We start from the raw sequence: 20,467 nt of genomic DNA on the forward strand, positions 1-20,467 counted from the left end.
TTTTATGAAGTTAAAGATTAATGGTTATATCAATTGCAAAATTTTCTCATTTTTCAGGACTTTCAAATCTTGGATAATTCTAAAGTGCTTCAGAAGAAATGGAAAGCAACACTATAAAGAAAGTCACAGATGCTTATCTTCTTCATTGTCCTTACTCAGAAGGAAGAAGAAAAGCTATTGCCAGAAAGCCAAGAATATTTGTAAGTAAAATTTTTCTGTTAGATAATATCCTATCTGACCAATAAAATAGGCACTTTTATCCTTTTTTGTTAATGTACTCACCCTGTGCTATAATTTCTATTAATAACACAGGTTTGCAACCAAAAAACTGCTTGGGATTTTTTTTTAATGTTTCATATAGATTTTCACTCGCTAAAACCGGAAAACACAGTAAAAAATTTCGATCACGTCAATTTTTTTTTTTTTTTTTTGAAAATGAACTCATATTTTATTGATTTCATCGAAAAAGGAGCCTCAAAGCAGTCTTGATGCATAATGGAAATACATTTGCATCACTGTCCGTGATAAGGAAAAACGATACCAAGGAAGTTGGAAATCTAAAGAAGTTCTTCTGCCCTTATATAGAAGTTTGGTAAGACCTCATTTGGAGTATGCTGTTCAGTTTTGGTCTCCTTATCTTAAGAAAGATATTAATGTATTGGAAAGGGTTCAAAGGCGGGCTACAAGGCTAATAAATGGACTTTCTCATTTAGACTATGATTCCAGGCTTAGAAGGCTAAAAATGTACAGTCTTGAGCAAAGAAGAGACCGATGATTCAGTTGTTTAAATTTATCAAAATGAAAGATGTTACGGGGCTGAAGTTTAGCACTGAAAACAGGACAAGGGGTCATTGTTTTAAGCTATTTAAATCTCAGGCTAATATGGATATTAGGAAAAATTATTATTATAGCAGGGTAGTGGAACCTTGGAATAGCTTACCGGAAGAGGTGGTAATGAGCAAGGTAGTAGATTGTTTTAAGAGGGCCATTGATCTTCACTGGGGATTGTAAATTGACTAGGACCAGTCTAGTTGGGCCCAGAATCTGTTGCTGGTCGTCACTTTTGTATTTGTATTTGTAAATATGCTAGATGACTACTGCTGGATGATCAAGCAGAAGAGGAAAAGCGAAAGCATGTTCGAAGGAGCATCGAAGCAAAGAAAAGGTTTCACAGACAACAAGAGTGAACACAGAATATGCAGTATATAACTTAACAAATTGTTTGTTTATTTTGAGAAATAATGTGTAGTTTAATGTAATAAATTGAGGTTTTTTCATTGCTATTATTACATTTTTAATATTCTGCACTGCTATTATTTTCTCAAAAACCGTACATGATGAGGGGAAATGGAGGTTTTCTTTTTGGATTCAGCATCTTTGAAAATATTAGGTGTACCAAAAATATTCCATGCATCTTATTATTATTTTTTTTGCAGACCTGTGTAATAACATTTCACGATTGTTCTATTTTTCTCTGATGTCATCATGTTAAAAATTAATTTTTCATCATTATAAACTCTTATTATTTGTCAATAAAATTTCAAATCTCTTGAACTGAAGACCAACATATTTTATTTTATGACATCATTAAAAAATCAAATTATTGAAAACCATTCAGTTGATTTGTTTAACTAGTAACTTCTTTGAAAAAGAAATGAAATTGTGTATCATTGTAATCAAGAATCTTGAAATTTAAAGCTTGTCTTAAAGTTTTCTTTCCCCCTTTTTTAGGAATACATATTAAAAAAAAAAAACATTTTATTTCTTGCCTTAGATTTTTCAGTGTTTACTTTCTTTTGGTAACCATTGTATGAGCTTGTAAATCATGAAGTTTTCAGCAATAATAAATACCATGCATATAAAATTTGCATTTATTGCTTCTCATTATTAATTTTGATTTTTCTTTTTCTCCCCAGACATTAAGTGATTGTAAATCCTCTTCTCTTATGGAAAATTATCCAGACCTTGATAAGATCATCATTTGGAGTGAGTTTGCTGCCCAACTTGCCCCCTTGATAAAACCATTAATTTTATTTTCATATTCTTTAAAGGATTTTGTAAGACTAAATGTTTTAGATAAAATAATCTGCCTTAAATGTGCATTCTTTGAAATTTGGCTAGTCCATGTTTCACAGTTAGTAAATTCTGCTGATGGTGCTATCACTTTCTGCAATGGGTACTGCATGTCAAGAAAACAGCTGGCAAATATATATGATGTAAGATTTTTTTAAAATTTTTATATTAAACCCATCATTCAAAAAAGTGATTTATGTTGACATTTTTCTGTAACTTATTTTTCTTGTACAGCTCAACCTCATTTACCCATACTAACACTGACTTCTCTGACTAAAGGCAATTCAGATAATCGGAAATCTGGGTAATATATGTAATAAGTAGTGATGTGGTTCAGGTAGATACCAAGTGGGTAGGTAAATAGTTTTGGTATATTTACCCGAGGCCTGGGTAAGTACTCAAAAACTGCAAGTTTTGATTTTTTTTTTTTTTTTGTAAAAGGTGAATGGGTAGTAAAATTTTATCTAATTATGAAATATTAGGTAAAATGTATACATGCCTACATGTATTATACAACATATAAGGTAAACACACCAGTAGTGGCAAGTGCTTTAGTAGTGAGCAATTCAAGGTTTATATTTGAAAAAATAGGATTCCAGGTCTCCCAATGGATTCAAACGTGCAGGTGATAATACCTCCTTCACATTTGAGGCACTTTTAAATCCATTGGGAGATATGGAATCCTGTTTTTTTTTTTTTTTTCAAATATAAACCTTGAATTGACCACTACTAAAGCACTGGCCACAAATGGTGTGTTTTCCTTATATTTTATAATATTTTTTATTAAAAGATTTGATGAAACTTTTTAAACATAAATTATGGTATATTCAGTAAGTTACCTCCCTATAGCCAACCCAGCCGTAGGTGGGGTCTGGTCTTTAGGGGCCAGGCCCGTCCCTATGCCGGTCCCAAGCCCGGGTAAATGGGGAGGGTTTTACGATGGTGTAGCATCCACGTATGTAAAACGACCACTCTTTACTTGCGTGTGAGCAGATTTGTATCTGCCCAACGGCTATCGAGTGGGACAGTGAGTAGGCAATGGGCACCACCGGAGTCAGGTCCATACCTGGGTCCACGGTGTCTAGAGTCGTAAGTGGTTTAGATCTCGTTCCCTTACGGGTAAGGGGGCCCCGGCCGAAAGGTCAGTTCTCTGGAAGCCACAGATGGCATAGCAGAGCGGGGGTACCCTGTTTCGTACCTCCCTATAGCCAGGGCTACGGCAGAAATAGATTAAATACACCACCAGCTCAGTCAATTCCAGCCAAGGACTGCAGTTTCGTGCTTATTAACTCTCATCAGCCCGGCATAGGAGTGACTTCTGCCTTAGCCCTGGATATAGGGCGGTAACGTACTGAATATACATGCCTTGCCTTCAATATTTAATGTACATAAATTATGATTCAAATAATCATTGCTTGTTATGTGATAGTTGGAGGAATGTAAGAAACAAGCCCATAATTACTATCATGATTTCAATATCTCAATATGCACTTGTCAGATCCAAAAAAACAAGCAACAGGCATGTACAGCAGAACCAATTGAGAAGGACCATGACCTTGAAAAAAGGTTTTTTAAGTAATAATGTGGCAAATGCAAGACCAGCTTTTACATTTAAAAAAAAGTTTACTTGGTTGCTTTTTTCATAATTTGCATGTGTATTTTACTGATATTTCATAATGAAATTTAATTCAATTTTTTAAATGTCCCACAGAAATAGTGTAAGCCATAAATAAAACTGCCTTCTAAAAGCAATGTTTATTAAAATCTAAACTCAAGATATTAACTAGTGCATGACCATTTAATTTAAACTTCCGGCAAAAACTAGAATCCAACCTACTTGATAGCTTAGTTTTTATTTATAAAGGGTGGCCGTATTTGAAATTAAATTGTCAATTTCAGTAAAAAAAATAATAATAATAATAAAAATCTGAAAGAGCAGTTAAGCTCACATATCTATTTTATAATTGGAAGGTTCCACATTGAGATAGGGTGATGAAACAAAAGAAACAACAACTTAAAACAAGAAGTAGTAAATGAAGAAAATATACTACTTCAGAAAAGAAACAATCATTTGCAAGTGAAGAAGGTCTTCGCCTAAAAACAGATAATTTGTGCAGTTCAGAACGTAGTTTGCCCTTTTCGCTAATGACCCTCTACAAAACCAGAAACTGGATCTGCCCTTTGTTGAGATATGATAAAGCAGGAAGACATTTAAAAGTGTACTGCTCATTGTGACATTTTCTATTTGATAATGTCATTAATGTAGAAAGCCTTTATATTTTGCTTTGTACTGGTTTTGAAGTATTTTATGATTAATATAATTCATTCAATTACAATTTGTTTAACTTGTCAAATCAAGCTGATATAGGAATAGGAGGGAAAACTTTCGTTTGGGTAAAAAACTGGCTGACCGGAAGGAAACAAAGGGTAGTTGTAAGGGGAAATTATTCTAATTGGAGTGAAGTTTTAAGTGGGATTCCTCAAGGATCAGTGTTAGGGCCTGTTTTGTTCATTGTTTTTATGAACGATATTCACAAAAATATTTCTGGGAATATGAATTGTTTTGCTGATAATGTCAAAGTTATGGGGACTGTAGAAAATGAAGAACATGCAAAACAGCTGCAAGATGATCTAGATCATATTACGGAGTGGGCTGATAAATGGGGTATGGCTGTTAATGTTGGGAAATGTCAAGTGCTACATTTAGGGCATGGAAATAAGAGTACAAGTTATTATTTGCAAGGTTCAGTCATTAGTCAGGCAGACAAAGTTACTGATCTGGGGGTCTTAATAAGTCAGGATTTAAAGTTTAGCCAACAGTGCAGCATTGCTAGTAACAAGGCCAATAATATGCTTGGGTTTATCAATAGATCTATTTCGAACAAATCTAAAGAAGTTCTTCTGCCCTTGTATAGAAGTTTGGTAAGACCTCATTTGGAGTATGCTGTTCAGTTTTGGTCTCCTTATCTTAAGAAAGACATTAATGTATTGGAAAGGGTTCAAAGGGGAGCTACAAGGCTGATAAATGGACTTTCTCACTTAGACTATGATTCCAGGCTTAGAAGGCTAAAAATGTACAGTCTTGAGTAAAGAAGAGACCGAGGGGACATGATTCAGTTGTTTAAATTTATTAAAATGAAAGCTGTTACGGGGCTGAAGTTTAGCACTGAAAACAGGACAAGGGGTCATTGTTTTAAGCTATTTAAATCTCAGGCTAACATGGATGTTTGGAAAAACTATTATTTTAGCAGGGTAGTGAAACCTTGGAACAGTTTACCGGAAGAGGTGGTAATGAGCAAGGGAGTAGATAGTTTTAAGAGGGCCATTGATCTTCACTGGGGATTGTAAATTGACTAGGACCAGTCTAGCTGGGCCCAGAGCCTGTTGCTGGTTGTCACTTTTGTATTTGTATTTAAGTAATACAGTAAAAGATCTGAAATACAGTTTGCCAAAATTTGGCCATTTCTGAAATTGTTATAAGTAAGGTAAACACACCATTAGTGGCCAGTGCTTCAGTCGTAGCCACTTCAAGGTTTATATTTGAAAAAATAGCACTTCAGTTCTCCCAATGGATTCAAAAGTGCACCAAACGTGCAGGGGTTATTACCTCCATTGGGAATCCTGGAATCCTATTTTTTTCGAATATAAACCTTGAGGTGGCCACTACTGAAGCACTGGCCACTTACTGGTGTGTTTACCTTATATGTTTTCAGTTAAAAGATATCAACTTTTTTTTTTAATAAAAGTATTTGAGACATTGCGTTTTTTTCTTACATTGAAACCACATTCCTTGCGAATCCGGAAGTTCAGAGTAAAATCAAGGACATTTTATTGTATTTGTGGGGAAATAGATGTTTTGAAGAAGATAATGAAATGTGTTTTAAAAATGATTTGGAGTGTACAATTTTCATACTTGTGTATGAAAAGGTTTCATTTTTAAGATTGCAATTTCTGAAAAGAGTTTACTGTTGCAATTCATAATTTATGATTTTTTTTAATTGTCAGGTTTATTTTGAATAAGTATCAATAAAAAAATCTTCTCTTTTTAATTTCTTGTAACCTTATCACATATGTTTTCGTTTTAGAAACGAGCTCTAATTTCCATGTGACCAACAATACAGAAAATTTCAAATCCAGACTTACGACATTTCTCTCACTTCTTGTTCCCAGACTTTAACTGCAATTCTTTTATTAATGATCAGACAATATGACACTATATTAGGATGTGTCATTCTAAAGCTTCAGTTTTTAGCTTAAGGGTTTTAACTAAAAAAACTTAATATTAAGTTTTATTCATAAAATGTATAATTACTAATCTGTGCATGTTTGTCTGCTTGTCCAGGGTTGAGACAGTTACCATCAGGGAGAACTTCCTAGTTTATATTTTCAGTTTATGCTTTTTTTCTGTTGATCTGTCTGGAAATATTCAAACTGTCTGTTTGTCTGGGTTTGAGTCTCGTATAGTGGTGTAGGAAAAAGGGATGGTCCCCAGGTAAGGACACCTCCCTTGAAGCTGAAAATTAAACACCAGTAATGAAAATTTAAGTTATTTCCTTCTGTTTAAAATACTTTATGTTTTATACATAATGTTATGTTTATGACTGTTTGCATAAAATTAAATTATGGCTGCTTCATTTGCATTTCCAAGTATCCGAGTTGAATATATTTAAGCAGAACACTCCCCCCTCCCACCCCCCGCCCTTGAGGAGGTTCTTACTTCACCACTGGCAATGACGGATCCAGAAATTTTCGAGGGGGGGCGATTGGTTTTTATCACTTACTTTTTCCTTGTATACAGATTTAGAAATATTAATCACAAAAGTTTTGGACTTGAATTCCGAAACAGTTCCGGGATAAGGTCCCAAACTCAAACCTCCCTTCTCCCAACATCAATTAAATTTGTCTAAATTTGCGTTTTTTGAACTTCATTTTCAGAAAATTACTGGTTGAGAGTTCCTCAAGGGAGGGGCAATCCCCCCATCTCCTCTCCCCTGTATCCGTCCCTGGTCACCGGGGACAAGTACAATAGACCTGTGGTCGCAGTGCTTGGTTCAGTTGAGCCGCCTTTTCTTTCGCAGGGCATAAAACTGGTCAGTAAAAGTCAGTATTCTTCTTCTTGATCAGTATTTGTCAGTTTTTTCAAAATGTAATCAGTAAAGGTCAGTAATTTTTTGCAAATTTGCATTAGAATTCATTTTAAGAAAAATATCCGCAGTGGTATTGTCCTGCTGTTCTTATAAACTTTTTTTAAATGCCATTAAGTGAGACATTGCCAATACTGCAACCTAATTTTGCCAACCAGGTAAAATTTGCATTATTTTGCATTAGTTAGCTTCTTTTTAGTCTACTTTACACAAGTACTTTTAAGAAAGAACAAATATATGCTTAGTCTGTTGTAAAAAAAATCTTAAAAAGAAATAATTGTCAAATAATTAAGTTGTATAGTGAATATTGCAAAATAAAATTTTTAAAGTAAGGTTTCGAGATGGGTAAATGTGTGTCTAAAGGTCCGTCTGATTGCCTCTCCCCCCCCCCGCCCCCCGCATTGAAAAAGAACTTTCTTCTTCAAAAAATGTTAGAGTGGGCGCATCATTCCTTTTAAAATAAAACATAAGTTCCCATGTAAAAATTGAAAGAAAGATATAAAGCTCGAACTAGCAGGGAGATTTGTTTCAAACAAACTAAGTTAAGCATAGCTTGACATATGAAAAATATTTTTCAAATTTAGTTATTTTAAGAGTATTTTTAAGAAATTTAAAATGTGTTTTAACATTAATATTAGTGGTGATTTAAATCCTTCATTTAAGAATTTAACCATGCTAAAAGTAATTTTTTGTTGCAAATATTTACAGAGAGTAAACATATGTTTAAAGTTTTTTTTTTAATTTAATTTAATTTTTTATTATTATTATTATTATTATTATTATTTTTTTTTTTTTTTTAAGTTTTGAGAAATAGACAAAAAGCTTTATATTCTTTAATTGAAATGGTTTCTTGTAGATCTAACGGCATTGATAAAAGTTGATGATTGGTTTTTACGTAGAATAAAAATGAAGGGAGTTCAAAGCATGAAAAAGCTGTAAATTATTATTTTTTTTCTTTTTATTTTAACAAGTGATGATAGATATGTATCTTCATTTCTGCAATAAATGTTTAAATTGTTATGAAATTCATTTTTGTTTTGGCAATGATTAACAAAAATTCTATTGGAAAAAAATTAATGAATTTTCAGGAAAAAAAGAATTTTATTTTAAATTTATCTGATTAAAATTGCTTTTAATACCTATAAAATAAAACATAAATATCATTGTAACAGAAAAAATTACTTTATTTTATTTACTTATTCATTGTTAATTTTAAGAAACCTCCCATTTTCCCTCTATACTTTAAAGTTAGTAGAATAAATATTATGTTACACATCATGGAAGCACAAGGGGCAGGAGGAGGAAGCAGAGACAAAACTTGGTAGTTTTTTTATATTGCAAAGAACTCTCAGAGTTAAGATAATTTTTGTTAGTTAATATATTACTGGATGCAATATTAACTTTATTCCAAACTAAAATTTCTGGGTGAGAAGGGAAGGATTTTCAGTTTGTCGAATAAGACTTCAAATTTTTCTGAAGGATGAAATATGAGCATAGCACCATTACATAAATATTTTTTTTGTAATTACAATTTCCCAACACTGTTTCTAAATTTCTGAGTCACCAGACAAAATTTGCTGAATAAGTAAATTTTTAGGAGATTACAATCGCTTCCCATTGGGGCATCCATGAATATTGCATTGAAAATATTTCTCTGGCAGTATTTTGTTTTGTATTTGAGCTCTTTTTTAATCAAAAAAATAATAAAGTTTAAATTTTTTTCAGACTGAATTCGTGGATAGGTTGCTAAATTTCTGTGGTTGCATAAATGATCTTCAACTCAGTGATACTGTCATTGCACTTTACTCACTTGTCATATTACACAATCCAGGTAGTATTTCTTTTGCATCATTAAATACTCCTTCTTTTAATATTCTACTTATAGAAAATAGTATTCTAATTTCATCTAGAGCATTTTTAGATATTGTTAGCAAGATAAGTGTCATTTATAAGTGTCTAACCTACTAAAATCTTTTCTATGTACTTCATTTTAAGTTTGAATTAAAAATTGTTTCAAAATCATACCATTTTTCCCCTCATTATACAAGTACAAATACGACGACCAGCAACAGGCTCTGGGCCCAGCTAGACTGGTCCTAGTCAATTTACAATCCCCAGTGAAGATCAATGGCCCTCTTAAAACTATCTTCTCCCTTGCTCATTACCACTTCTTCCGGTAAACTGTTCCAAGGTTCCACTACCCTGCTAAAATAATAATTTTTCCTAACATCCATGTTAGCCTGAGATTTAAATAGCTTAAAACAATGTCCCCTTGTCCTGTTTTCAGTGCTAAACTTCAGCCCCGTAACATCTTTCATTTTAATAAATTTAAACAACTGAATCATGTCCCCTCGGTCTCTTCTTTGCTCAAGACTGTACATTTTTAGCCTTTTAGCCTTTAGTTTGATTAGCCGGCATGCTAGACATAAATGAAGTTGACCAGCATGTCAGAACGTTTGAATCATCCCAGCATGCCGGATCATTTTGTGTCCATTTTTTAACAAAAAATAAGTGAACTGATTTTTTTTTTTTAAGTCAAGAACACAAATATTTAAACAGGAAGTGGCGCAAAATTAATGTACATTTGTAATTAATTACAATTATCCTTCGTTTGTTGTAGGTTCATTATGGATTTAGCCAATAAAACAGTTGACTCAGAAGTAATTGTAGTAATTCTGATTCATTTATAATTTTTAAATATATTTTTTAAAATTCTTTTTAAAGTGGTAATTTTTTTATTCATTCAAAAGTATATTGAATCATTCATGTCATTGTAAAATTTAATTATTTTGAAACTACAAATGTTTGCTTTATTTTAATTTATTCATAATTAATTAGCTTTTTTTATCAGAATAATTGAATTAGCTTCAGTTAACATTTGAAAAACATTAAACCATTTATTAATGTTAATGTATAGAAATCACAATATTTGTTTTTAGTTACACACATATGGCAGTGAGAAGCAAAAGGATGTAAGTGGCAAAATTAAAAATTTGGAGATCACCATTACAAATGGTAGGTGAACCTCTCCTCTGTCTTGGGGCATGAGATAGTACTAGTAGCTCTGGTAGGTTCTGTTATACATCATGATTTAGAAAGAAAATTCAATGAAAGTCTACCTAAGACCTTATCTTTAAGGGTCATTCTTGAAGAAGTGTAACTTTTCTGTCACACGCTTTTTACAGAAAAAAACTATTAGACTAGAACTATTCATTTTACAATGCTTTTTAATTTTATCAAAAATATATCTGTTTAAACCTGCCAATATTTTTTAATAATAATTTTTATTTCAATATATTTTTGGTTCACAACATGTGAATTTTCCCCTCCATGGCATGTCACACACGTGGGGTGACTGTTTATATTGCTTAATAACTTTTTTAGCTAAAAGTATATACTTATTTATTTATTATTCCTTTCACAAGTGTCTCAAATACTAATCATTTAAGTATATTTAATTTTTTAATATTGTGTTTTAGTTTGTTTTAGTAGGATAAGGAGTCATGTCACACAATAAATTCTTATCTCCGTTACCTAAACACAAAATGCCATCCCTCATTAACAGGTAGCAGTAATGACATCAAATTTTATTTTCCATGATGCAAGGATTTGGGAATAGAAAATTTTATTTTCCATGATACCCTTGTTTATTTTCAGCCATAAAAAAAGTTGTGAGATTTTTGTCAAAAAACAAGATAATAGATTTTGCTTTAAAAACTAAGTGTGGTTATTGTGACTTCTCACCTCTGTGAACATGAGTTTCAGGAATGTAAATTTGTAAAAAAAGAAGTGAACATGTTTTCATATGCTTAACATGTGCAGATTGTAGCAACGAAGAAGTAGAATTTTTCCCTGAAAAATGTATCCATTTAGGCCTAGATTAATGGAAAATTCCTCACCTCCATGAATCTCACCTTCGTGACAGACCTTATCAATGTCATTATTTCTGAGGTGAAAATAGCTGATGAAGGCGAAATACATCAATCTTAGACATTCTACCAAAATTATAAATTGCCAGTATATTCTCAAATTTACTAAATACTATTTTTTAGCACACATTTGAACTAAAAGAATAACTGCTAACTAAGCCGTATTTAATTTGGAGAGCTTAATACAGTAGAAGACCGTTATAACGCACACCTTGGGACCAGCGCTTTTGCATTATACAGGTTTTTGTGTTATATGGACCATTTCACAAATTTTGAAACTAATACTCAGAATGTATCTATATATTAGCATGTCAGAATGAGTTTTATCTGCAATGAGTATTAAAGCACCAATATTACAATTAGTTGTTCACAAATAAATATGTTTCACAATCAAAAGAAAGTGCATTATCCTGCACTTCTGCTAGCTTCATGGTTTGCATAACAGCTGCATTTTCAAGAGCCATCTGGTATTTTCTATTTACTGTAATAACTAATTTTCCTTTAAAAGCTTTGAACTAAAATGGAAAGATGAGAAACTTTCAAAATTTGAATTCCATTCAATTTTAGTGCTTGCAAAGCAAAACAGAGGGATTTTTCAAACTTCAAAACATATTGTTTACTTCTGAAAAGTTGTGCGTTTTATAGAGAATTGCGTTATATAGGTTGACGTTATAACGGTCTTCTACTGTATTAGATTCCCATTAATCATTAAAATAGCTCATTGTTTGTAATTAACAAAATTGCTATTTTGATATGAAATTGGCCTTGATTTTTAAACATTAAAAGATTTTTTTTTTCTATGAACAAAGCATTATTTTATTTATTTTTATTTATGAGTAAAATAATTGGAACTTAGCTGGGACATTGTTTATGGTTACTTCTAGTAGGTAATACTTTCATTTAAGAATGAAAAGAAAAGAAAACAAAAAGTTTCGAAATTGAGAAATTTTAGCGTTCAAAAGTTACGTTTTCTGGAGAATGACCCTTAAACACGTTTTACTCAAAACTTTTTCTTGCATCCCTTTGCTTCTCACTGCTCATATGATCATTATATTAAATCAAAAAAAAAAAAACTTCCAACCCTCGTTTTTTCTGGCTTGTCGGATGGGACCACATAAGGATTATTGAAAACCTAGTAAACCCTGAATTTTACGGCATGCACGCTAATTTGAGGTAGAACCATAAGTAATTTTTCTTCTAATAGGATGCTTTTTTTCACATAAGTGAATGCTATGCATAGTGTTACAAATTTTGTAAGTATTTGCTAGTTTTATTTGCTTAATTTGTTGCAATATTTCTAAATTTGGCATTTATCCCATTAATTTGCACTCAAAATTACCTTTCTTTTTGAGACTTTACCGGGATGTTGATGTTGCTTGATTTGCACCAGCTAACATAGGAGTTGATGGCTTGGCAAAAATTAAGGAACTATCGCCAAGTTGGCATCATTTTTGACGATAAATTGCGAAGTTTGGCAACATTTTGAATTCATTAGATAACCCTAGAATTTACTGGAGTTTTGCAGTACTCTCTTCTGAAGCTATAAATAAGGAGTGCCATCTCAGTTCAGTTAGTTGTTGTCAGTCACCACTCCAGGGGCATGCACAGAAATTTTGGGGCCCGTCACAAATGACTTTTATGGGACCCCTTCCATATATTTTACCCATATGTCCGTACATATATTTTACCCCTCATTTCGAAAATCACGGGTCCCTTTCAGGCTCAGGCCTGGGCCAACAACAGGTGTCCCTTCTACCCCCTCCTCCCCCGTATGCTCGCCCTTGCACCACTCACCAGTGAGTTGTTTAGCGAAGTTGCCTATCTGCTGTGATTTATCTCAGCATATTACTGTATTTGGAAAATAATAACATCTGGGAGAGGAGGGGAGCTTATATCTACACTCTTTAAAGGGTTTGTCTAATTGATGTGGGTACTTTATCTAATGTTAAAGATTTTCTTGTAAATATTTATAAACACATTTGCTGTGCTTTTAAAAGGATCAAGTCCTTCATTTTTCAAAAACGCCTGATATAAATGTGAGCAAGTAACAATATGCAGGGTGTTCCGTTTTAACTTGCAAGACCTTTATTTTTGCAACCGTTAGTCCTAGGTGTATACTTCCAATTGCAAACATGTTCAAAATCAGACGCAGAGTTAAGATATTGAAAGTTTGAAGCAAAAATAAAAATGAGTCAAAAAGTACAAAATTTAACTTTTTATACGGGCCCCAGGTCCCCTAACTTACAGTGGCTTCGACTCCATAGAGCCTGAGGAGACCCGAGCCCCCTCAAAAATATTTTTGAGGAGACAGAGCCCTCCCCTTTTATTTTCCTTGTTTGAAAATAAAAGATAAAGGAATACCTTGTAAAATACATTCAGTAATGAGTTAAAACAAATAATTATTATGGTAGTAAGCAGGTTAAGTGGAAACGAGTGGTGTGAATAATGATTGTGCTACAGTGCTGCAAGCACACTTAGAATTTGCCACATTGCGCGAACCTATGGTCAAAACTGTCGCTGGTGGGCAGCGCTGAGGCAAGCTCATCTAAGTGTTGCTGATCTGGAAAAAATATACGAGGATTTGATTTGTATATTAAATGGAAGGCATGATAGTTTTGAATACTTTTGGTAATTGTGTTTAAAAGCAAACCTTCACAAAATGATCCTTCGCTTCCTCGGAATCGACGTACACCAAAGAAGTATGAAAGCAACGAAGCCAGCTCACCACACACTTTCAAAATCCCAAAGGAGTACTACAAGGCAATACATTGAGGTTTGTGAAATGGTGCAATTTTGCATTACTGGGCGATTTACATCAACTGGACTCACACAGATCATTGCAGTTCAACAAGAGTGCTTGCTTTCATTAAGTGGAGGTGAAACCAATTTTGAAAAATCAGCTGAGGTTTTCAAAAATGACCTAGACATTGTAGAGACTGCGTTTACACTTGAATATGTTAGCCGATATCACTAATAAAAAAACAACTGGTCTTAAAAAACATACGTAAATTAAATTACCTTTTTACAAAAATATTGTGCATGTTTGTACTTATTTTTTCCTTTTTTCAAAACCAAAAAAATATGTCAGGCTTGTCAAGTTTTCTGGGTTCTAATGTTGATTATATGATTTTAAAAGGCTTTAAAAAAAACTATAAAACTCACTATTTTTTATCTCAAATTTAGAAAATTTCCCGCGGCAGGACCCCACTCCAGTATGCCCCCACCCCTTTTTTTTAGTCGGCGTCACTGGGAGTGCCCTTCCATGTAAGTCAAGAGTCCTACCAAAAATCAATGCCTAGCTACGGCACTGCAGGGCTCCCCATAAAATAGAACAAAAAAGATCTCTTAATAAGACGAAAGCTCTGGAGACGAATTGAGAGCTTTAACTAAGACAAGTGACATAATCTAGTTGAACCAGGAAATTTGTATGCCAATTTTTAGATTGTTTTACTTTGAAAACGCCATGTCACATACTGTTTGTTTCACAATGTAAATTGGCATTTTCAAGATACAAAAATCTGACCTTTATTTTAGAGGGGGGGACCTCCGTGGGATTACATAACCCCGTAACCCCCCAGTGATGTCTGCCCCGCCCCCAATAATTTTTGCAAGTCGATGCCCTCTGCTAACTTATATTTAGGGAAATAATTCCCATTGAAAGATATTACTAATACAAAAAACTTGACATTTGTACGACCAAAATTCAGAAAGATATTCCAGTTTAAAGTTTTAAGGGACCATACAAAAGATGATATTCGAACTTACCGCCCTTTCAGAAGAATGATAAGTTGTCAAAGTAAGAAAAACAAGGTATTTATATTTTTCATTGCTAATCAAAATTAAATGCAAATGTTACGCCGTGATACGCAAAAACACACGACAAAACCCTGAACAATTTGAAAAACCACACTCTATGCACAAGTATAATTTTAAACACATGTTGACTGCTATATTTTCCCCCAAAAGGCGTTATTGACGGCGAGTGAAAAGTGGTGTAAGTCACAAAACCTATGTTTCATATCTCAGTGAATATTGGTCATACTAATTTCAAACTTTTTGTGTTGGAATTGTTTTCCAATGGAGATTATTTCCCTAAATATAAGTTAGGGGACATGGCACCCATATAAAAAGTTGATTTTTTTTTCTTATTTTTATTTTTACTTCAATCTTTCAATATCTTAACTCTGCATCTGATTTTGAACATTTTTGCAATATGAAGTATACATCTAGGAGTAACAGTTGCGAAAATAAAGGTCTTGCAGGTTAAAACAGAACACCCTGTATAAAATACATTTTTCTTTATATAATCTAATTTTTTTGTTTACAGTTAAACATCACTTTTGCAATATGTAATCTTGTCTGAATTGCTTTAATGTATTTTTTCCCCAGATCAACAAGGACTGCACAGTCCTATTGCTGTTGCTCATGTCCATGCAAAATTTTTAAGACTATTGAAGTATCAGCTTACTAATTGTGAGAAACAGGGTGAAATTTATGAAATATTGGTTTCTTTGCTACCTGAGTTATACACGTTTGGGAAGCAACATCTCCAAAGTTTTACAGGAATTTGGAAAAATAACTCACAGAATGATATACCTTATTTTTTATCAGAACTGTTTGAATTTGCAACAGATGAAGAGGATGTCTTGCACACAATCGATAATATTAGCTTGCAGAATTAGTGATAATTCAAGACATATTTTTTAGAAGTCAATTTAATGCATCCAGCAGAAACCATTTTCTTAAAGCTTCTGTAATTATGATATAGGTTATAAATATTTGATTCAAAACACATTTAATTTGAGAGTTTATACATTTTTTGTCATGTCATAAAAAACTTTTTTTAACTTCCTTTAAAAAAACCCCCAAAAACTTGATTCAATGCATCAAAATGTTTTTTTTTTTTTTTTTAATGTGCCCAATTTTAAAATTTGCTTGCACTCCAATTCCCAGTTGTAGCTTGTTTAGTTTTTTTTTTAAATACTGATTCTTCTAATTAAGCATCAACAAAGCCTGTACAATTTGCATCAAATTTGAAATTCTTTCTCATATAGCTTTAATTTCTTGCAGGGGTAGGAGTTGTCCTAAAATTCCTAAAATTTTCATTATATTTTATTCCATACTTGTGCAGAAAAAGAAAATTCAACCTAAAAAGGAAATTTTTCATGATGATATGCCGATATTTTAGGATAAAATGAACTTGCTAGACCCTAAGAAATTTTCCCTAAAAAAAAGAAAAAAACACTGCTGCTGCTGCTGCCTTTTTTCTCGAGAAGATGGGAGGAGAGGATGCATTTTTTTTTTTTTTTGACCATAACATATGCTCAATATAAAACTGTTTGTTTTATCTATACTTTATAACTCTTGCAGTCATTCCTTACCTGCAAAAAATATATGAGAACAAAATAATAAAGAAAATAAAAACAGATGAACAGCGGACGCCACAGAAAAAAAGTTAGTTGAGGGGAATAGGATCTGATATTTTCGATTTTTCCTCCTCGAAAATGAATGAAAAATATGTAAACCATGTTAGCTGAGATGTCGCTCCCTAATCTGGATAACATAGGAACTTATTGTTTGCATAGGAACTTATTGTGCATAGTGCTATGCTCAATGGAGTTGAAAAACTTTTGCTCCACATAGATAATTTTGCATTAGACATTCATCAATGGTCTAAAGTACCACCAAAAATGAGGGAAAATTTTCATTCCTTGCAAGTTGAGTTGCTTGATGAAGCTTTGGCTGATCACGTCTTTTTAAACGTTGAAACAAGGTGGTTAACTCTTTGACCTGAATGTGATTGACGGATTGAGCAGTATTTAGTTATTGAACATTATTTCCTAAAATCCATATGTGTTCAGCATGAATGTGGCATTTTAGATAGATATAAAAGAACTGCAAGTTCATTGAAAAATACATTTACACTTGTACACTTGCATTTTGACTCATTTCTCCCTGATCTGCTCAAAAAATATATTCTACTTTTACAGAAAAAAAGCCCAGTTGTTCATTTTTTGTACCTAAAATTGATCGAGCTTAGAAGTATATTTTTAAAGTTTGTGAAATCTGAAGTAGTGGGAAACAAAAAAGGTATATTTATGTATTAAAATGTTTAGTTGCATACTAATTATAAATTCAAATTCATTTGAAGATTTTCCTCTAAATTGTCTGTTTAGATTAACCCCGATTCTAATCGTAAGATGAAATATTTCTACTTCGTAATGTGCCACTGATTTGAAGAATAAAAGATTGAAAGCATTCTATTGTAGTTTTCAAGATTGAATTTGAAACATTTGATCACCCACTACAAAAATTAAGCTTATAAATTACGTTTAAGTTATCAAAACTTGATATTTGTTGTCCTAAAATTTTACCAAAATGGTGGCCTAAAAATTTTGAAATCTCCTCTCCTACCCCTGTTCTTGCAATCAAGAGACCCGACGTCTGCATTATCCAGAACTTGTATTCATATAAAATAGTCTAAATATCTTCTATTATGTAAAAATTCACTGAAAATAATTCTTAACAAAATACAAGAATTTACCAGCAGAAAATATTAAAAGTTATATGAGCAGGAGCCGATTTCCCACTAAAAATCTTAGAACTCAGGAAACAAAACAGTAGATTAATTGCACTCAAAGAAATGCCATATTTAAACAGGGAAAAAATAGTTTCTGCATAAAATGCCTGATGTATACTTCCAAAACAGTGATGGGATTCAAGTTATTCAAAAACTGGTACGCTTGAAATTTTTTGGATATTTTATGAGGGGAATATAATATGTAAACGATAATGAAATATTAAACACATAATAAATGGAAACATTAAAGACAAATTAATACTCACATTTTTGAAGCTTATTTAATTCAATGAAACACATTTTGCAAGTCATAACATTTTTAAACTAAAACTCAAAGCTGTGTGCCAAACTGTCAAGTTTCTTTTGTTTATTTAATTTCTTCATTTACTTAGTAACTTTTATCATGTTTTGTGGTTTCTATTTTTCCTGTTAGCATGATTAAAAATAAATGTAAAAACTTTTCAATAAACAATGATAATTTTAAGATTTATTAAGAACAAGTTGGTCCGCTTAAGATCATAAAATCCCCTCCCCCCAACTCAGTAACAATGTTTAATTCTGTTTTCATTATGTGTGTTCTGTTTTCATTATGTGTGTCATGTATGTTTGTATGCTCATATTTTATCATTCAGTAAAATTTGGGGTTTCATTCGGCAAATTGAAAATTTCTCCTATGCCAAAGTTCAAGGCACCCTTGAATACTACTGCATCTTTTTGTATATATTTTTTAATGCTTTGAAATAAAAGTTTAACTTTAGAGCAGAAATATTTGGTGGGGGGAAATGCATCCAGGTACGAAATTTTAATTTTAAAATGTAAAATGGATCCTTTTTCCGTTACAGCACTGACTTTGCAAGATCTTTAAGACATTCCAAGAAAAAAAGATGTAGTGTACATAATTTAGTCGACTTTTGTGTGATATGAGTTCTTACAATGTGAATTCCTCTTACATGTCTGAAATTTTAGGATTATAATTTCTGAAATGTACAATACATGTATATTACTTTCATAATGCAAGAGTCTTACTTTATTAGTTTTGTTGTTTAATAGTCTAAACCAGGGGTGCCCACCCCCTAAGGGCAAGGGCACACCCACCTCAATATCACAAAGACCTCCTCTCCCCTAAAGCAAGAGCCCCACCCCCAAATGAAAAAAATATTCCTCAAAACACCTCCTAAACATTTCAATGGCACAGTCTGCGCCATGACCCCCTCCTAGTTGGGCACCTCCGGTCTAAACAAATAAAGTACTATTCTTGACGAATTTCCAGTTAAATTGCATTTTTCAGCTTATTCAATAATTTACCAGGCAATGCTTTTTGCAAAGATTTTGTAATTAGAATTTCGCATACATCACACATTAAAATCAAAATTACTTCAATGTATCATAGTTTCAGTACATTGAGATTTAATCAGGGTGTCTACCGACCTGGAAATCATGGAAAACCTGGAAATGTCAGGAAAATTTACTTTTGTATGAAGAAAACCTGGAGATTTTTTAAAAAAATAATCAGTTTCAAAAGATTTTTCCTTTTTTGCAGTTTAATAAAGTTAATTTGGTCAGAAATTCATGAACTTGAAATTACTAAAAGAAGATATTTCTTTCTTTAAACCAGTTCTTCAACCCCACCTTTTGTTCTTTAGTTTTGCACATTCCAGTTTCCCATGGGGGTTGAGAAGCTTACACCCGTAACAATGGTAGTTAGTTTGCTTCTGCAACTACTAATAAGAAACTGTTTAGTTTTCCCATACCAGTTTTAAATAAGCTGTTGAAAGTAAGGGTATAAACTAGTTTATAGATTATTGTTCAATTTCAATATTACTTAGGTGTTTGTCAATTAATGTTTAAAAGTTTTGAAACAATTCCTCTTGAATGCAAGCCTAACAAACTGTAAAAGTGTCATTAAAGAAAAGTGTTTTTCCACTGAAATTGTGTTTGATTCGGTAGGTAGGGGCTTTAGACATTTTCCCACACTTAAAAGTCTTTGTTCAAAAGGCAGAGGTTACAAATGTTGAAGCGAATACAAGTACCTATGACACAGTAAAATCGATGTTGAAGTGCAGTGAACTTTTGGAAGCAAAGTTGGGTTTCTTTATTTCGATGGCATCAGAATTGTAATTTTATTTAATAACATTCCAGGCTGGTAAACCAATGGCCCTTTCCAGTGTGAAGAGATGTGTTTGATGTTTAACAATTTAATGAAGCAATTTCTTAAAAGCATGCTAAGTTTCCCAAAAAACAAAGTCTGTTTTAGGGATGGATGGATGGATGGTGTAATAGTTTGAAATTTACATTTAACAGTAATATAAACGTAAGGTGCATAAAATGTCACATAAACACAACCAACCACAAAAAAAAAAAAATAATAATAATAATAATAATAGCAAAAGTAGCTAAACTAACCTTATAACCCAAAGCACATGGAAAAATTTCGTTTGGGGTATGGAAAACCTGGAAATGTCAAGGAAGTTGAAAACATTTTTTGAGTAGACACCCTGTTTAATTCTTAAAAACTTTGGTTAGATTTATTTTTTGATGCATATTAATGAAGAAAAATCTTTTGATGATGATTGTTCCTGTGTATTGTTTATTTGTTCACAGTACATTATTGTAAAAATACTATTTTTCACAATTTATTTACTTGAACATGTCTGCCCCATGACATGTTAAGTATGTGTGTGTGTGTATTCAATTAAAATAATAATAATAATAATTTGTTACCGAAGGCACATGAAAATGTT

General features: G+C 32.4%; 1 protein-coding gene across 1 annotated transcript; it reads left to right on the forward strand.

The window, feature by feature from the left end:
• Positions 1-90: 90 nt before the first annotated feature.
• LOC129235215 (ecdysone-induced protein 78C-like) lies at positions 91-16,935 on the forward strand. The gene is made up of 5 exons (XM_054868921.1): positions 91-200; positions 1,917-2,216; positions 8,943-9,048; positions 15,536-15,619; positions 16,790-16,935. Exons 1-5 carry the CDS (start codon positions 99-101, stop codon positions 16,933-16,935), a joined length of 738 nt encoding a protein of 245 aa, XP_054724896.1. The 5' UTR covers positions 91-98.
• The last annotated feature ends 3,532 nt before the right edge of the window (positions 16,936-20,467 follow it).

The sequence above is a fragment of the Uloborus diversus genome, chromosome 2, assembly GCF_026930045.1.
Source record: "Uloborus diversus isolate 005 chromosome 2, Udiv.v.3.1, whole genome shotgun sequence".
Taxonomy (NCBI): domain Eukaryota; kingdom Metazoa; phylum Arthropoda; class Arachnida; order Araneae; family Uloboridae; genus Uloborus; species Uloborus diversus.

Bases quoted from the DNA above. Each gene is read 5' to 3' on its own strand.
- LOC129235215 (XM_054868921.1), top strand. From the start codon at position 99: ATGGAAAGCAACACTATAAAGAAAGTCACAGATGCTTATCTTCTTCAT. The intron at 2,217-8,942 runs GTAAGATTTTTT...AATTTTTTTCAG, and splicing joins AGCTGGCAAATATATATGAT to ACTGAATTCGTGGATAGGTT. The intron at 9,049-15,535 runs GTAGTATTTCTT...TTTTTTCCCCAG, and splicing joins TGTCATATTACACAATCCAG to ATCAACAAGGACTGCACAGT.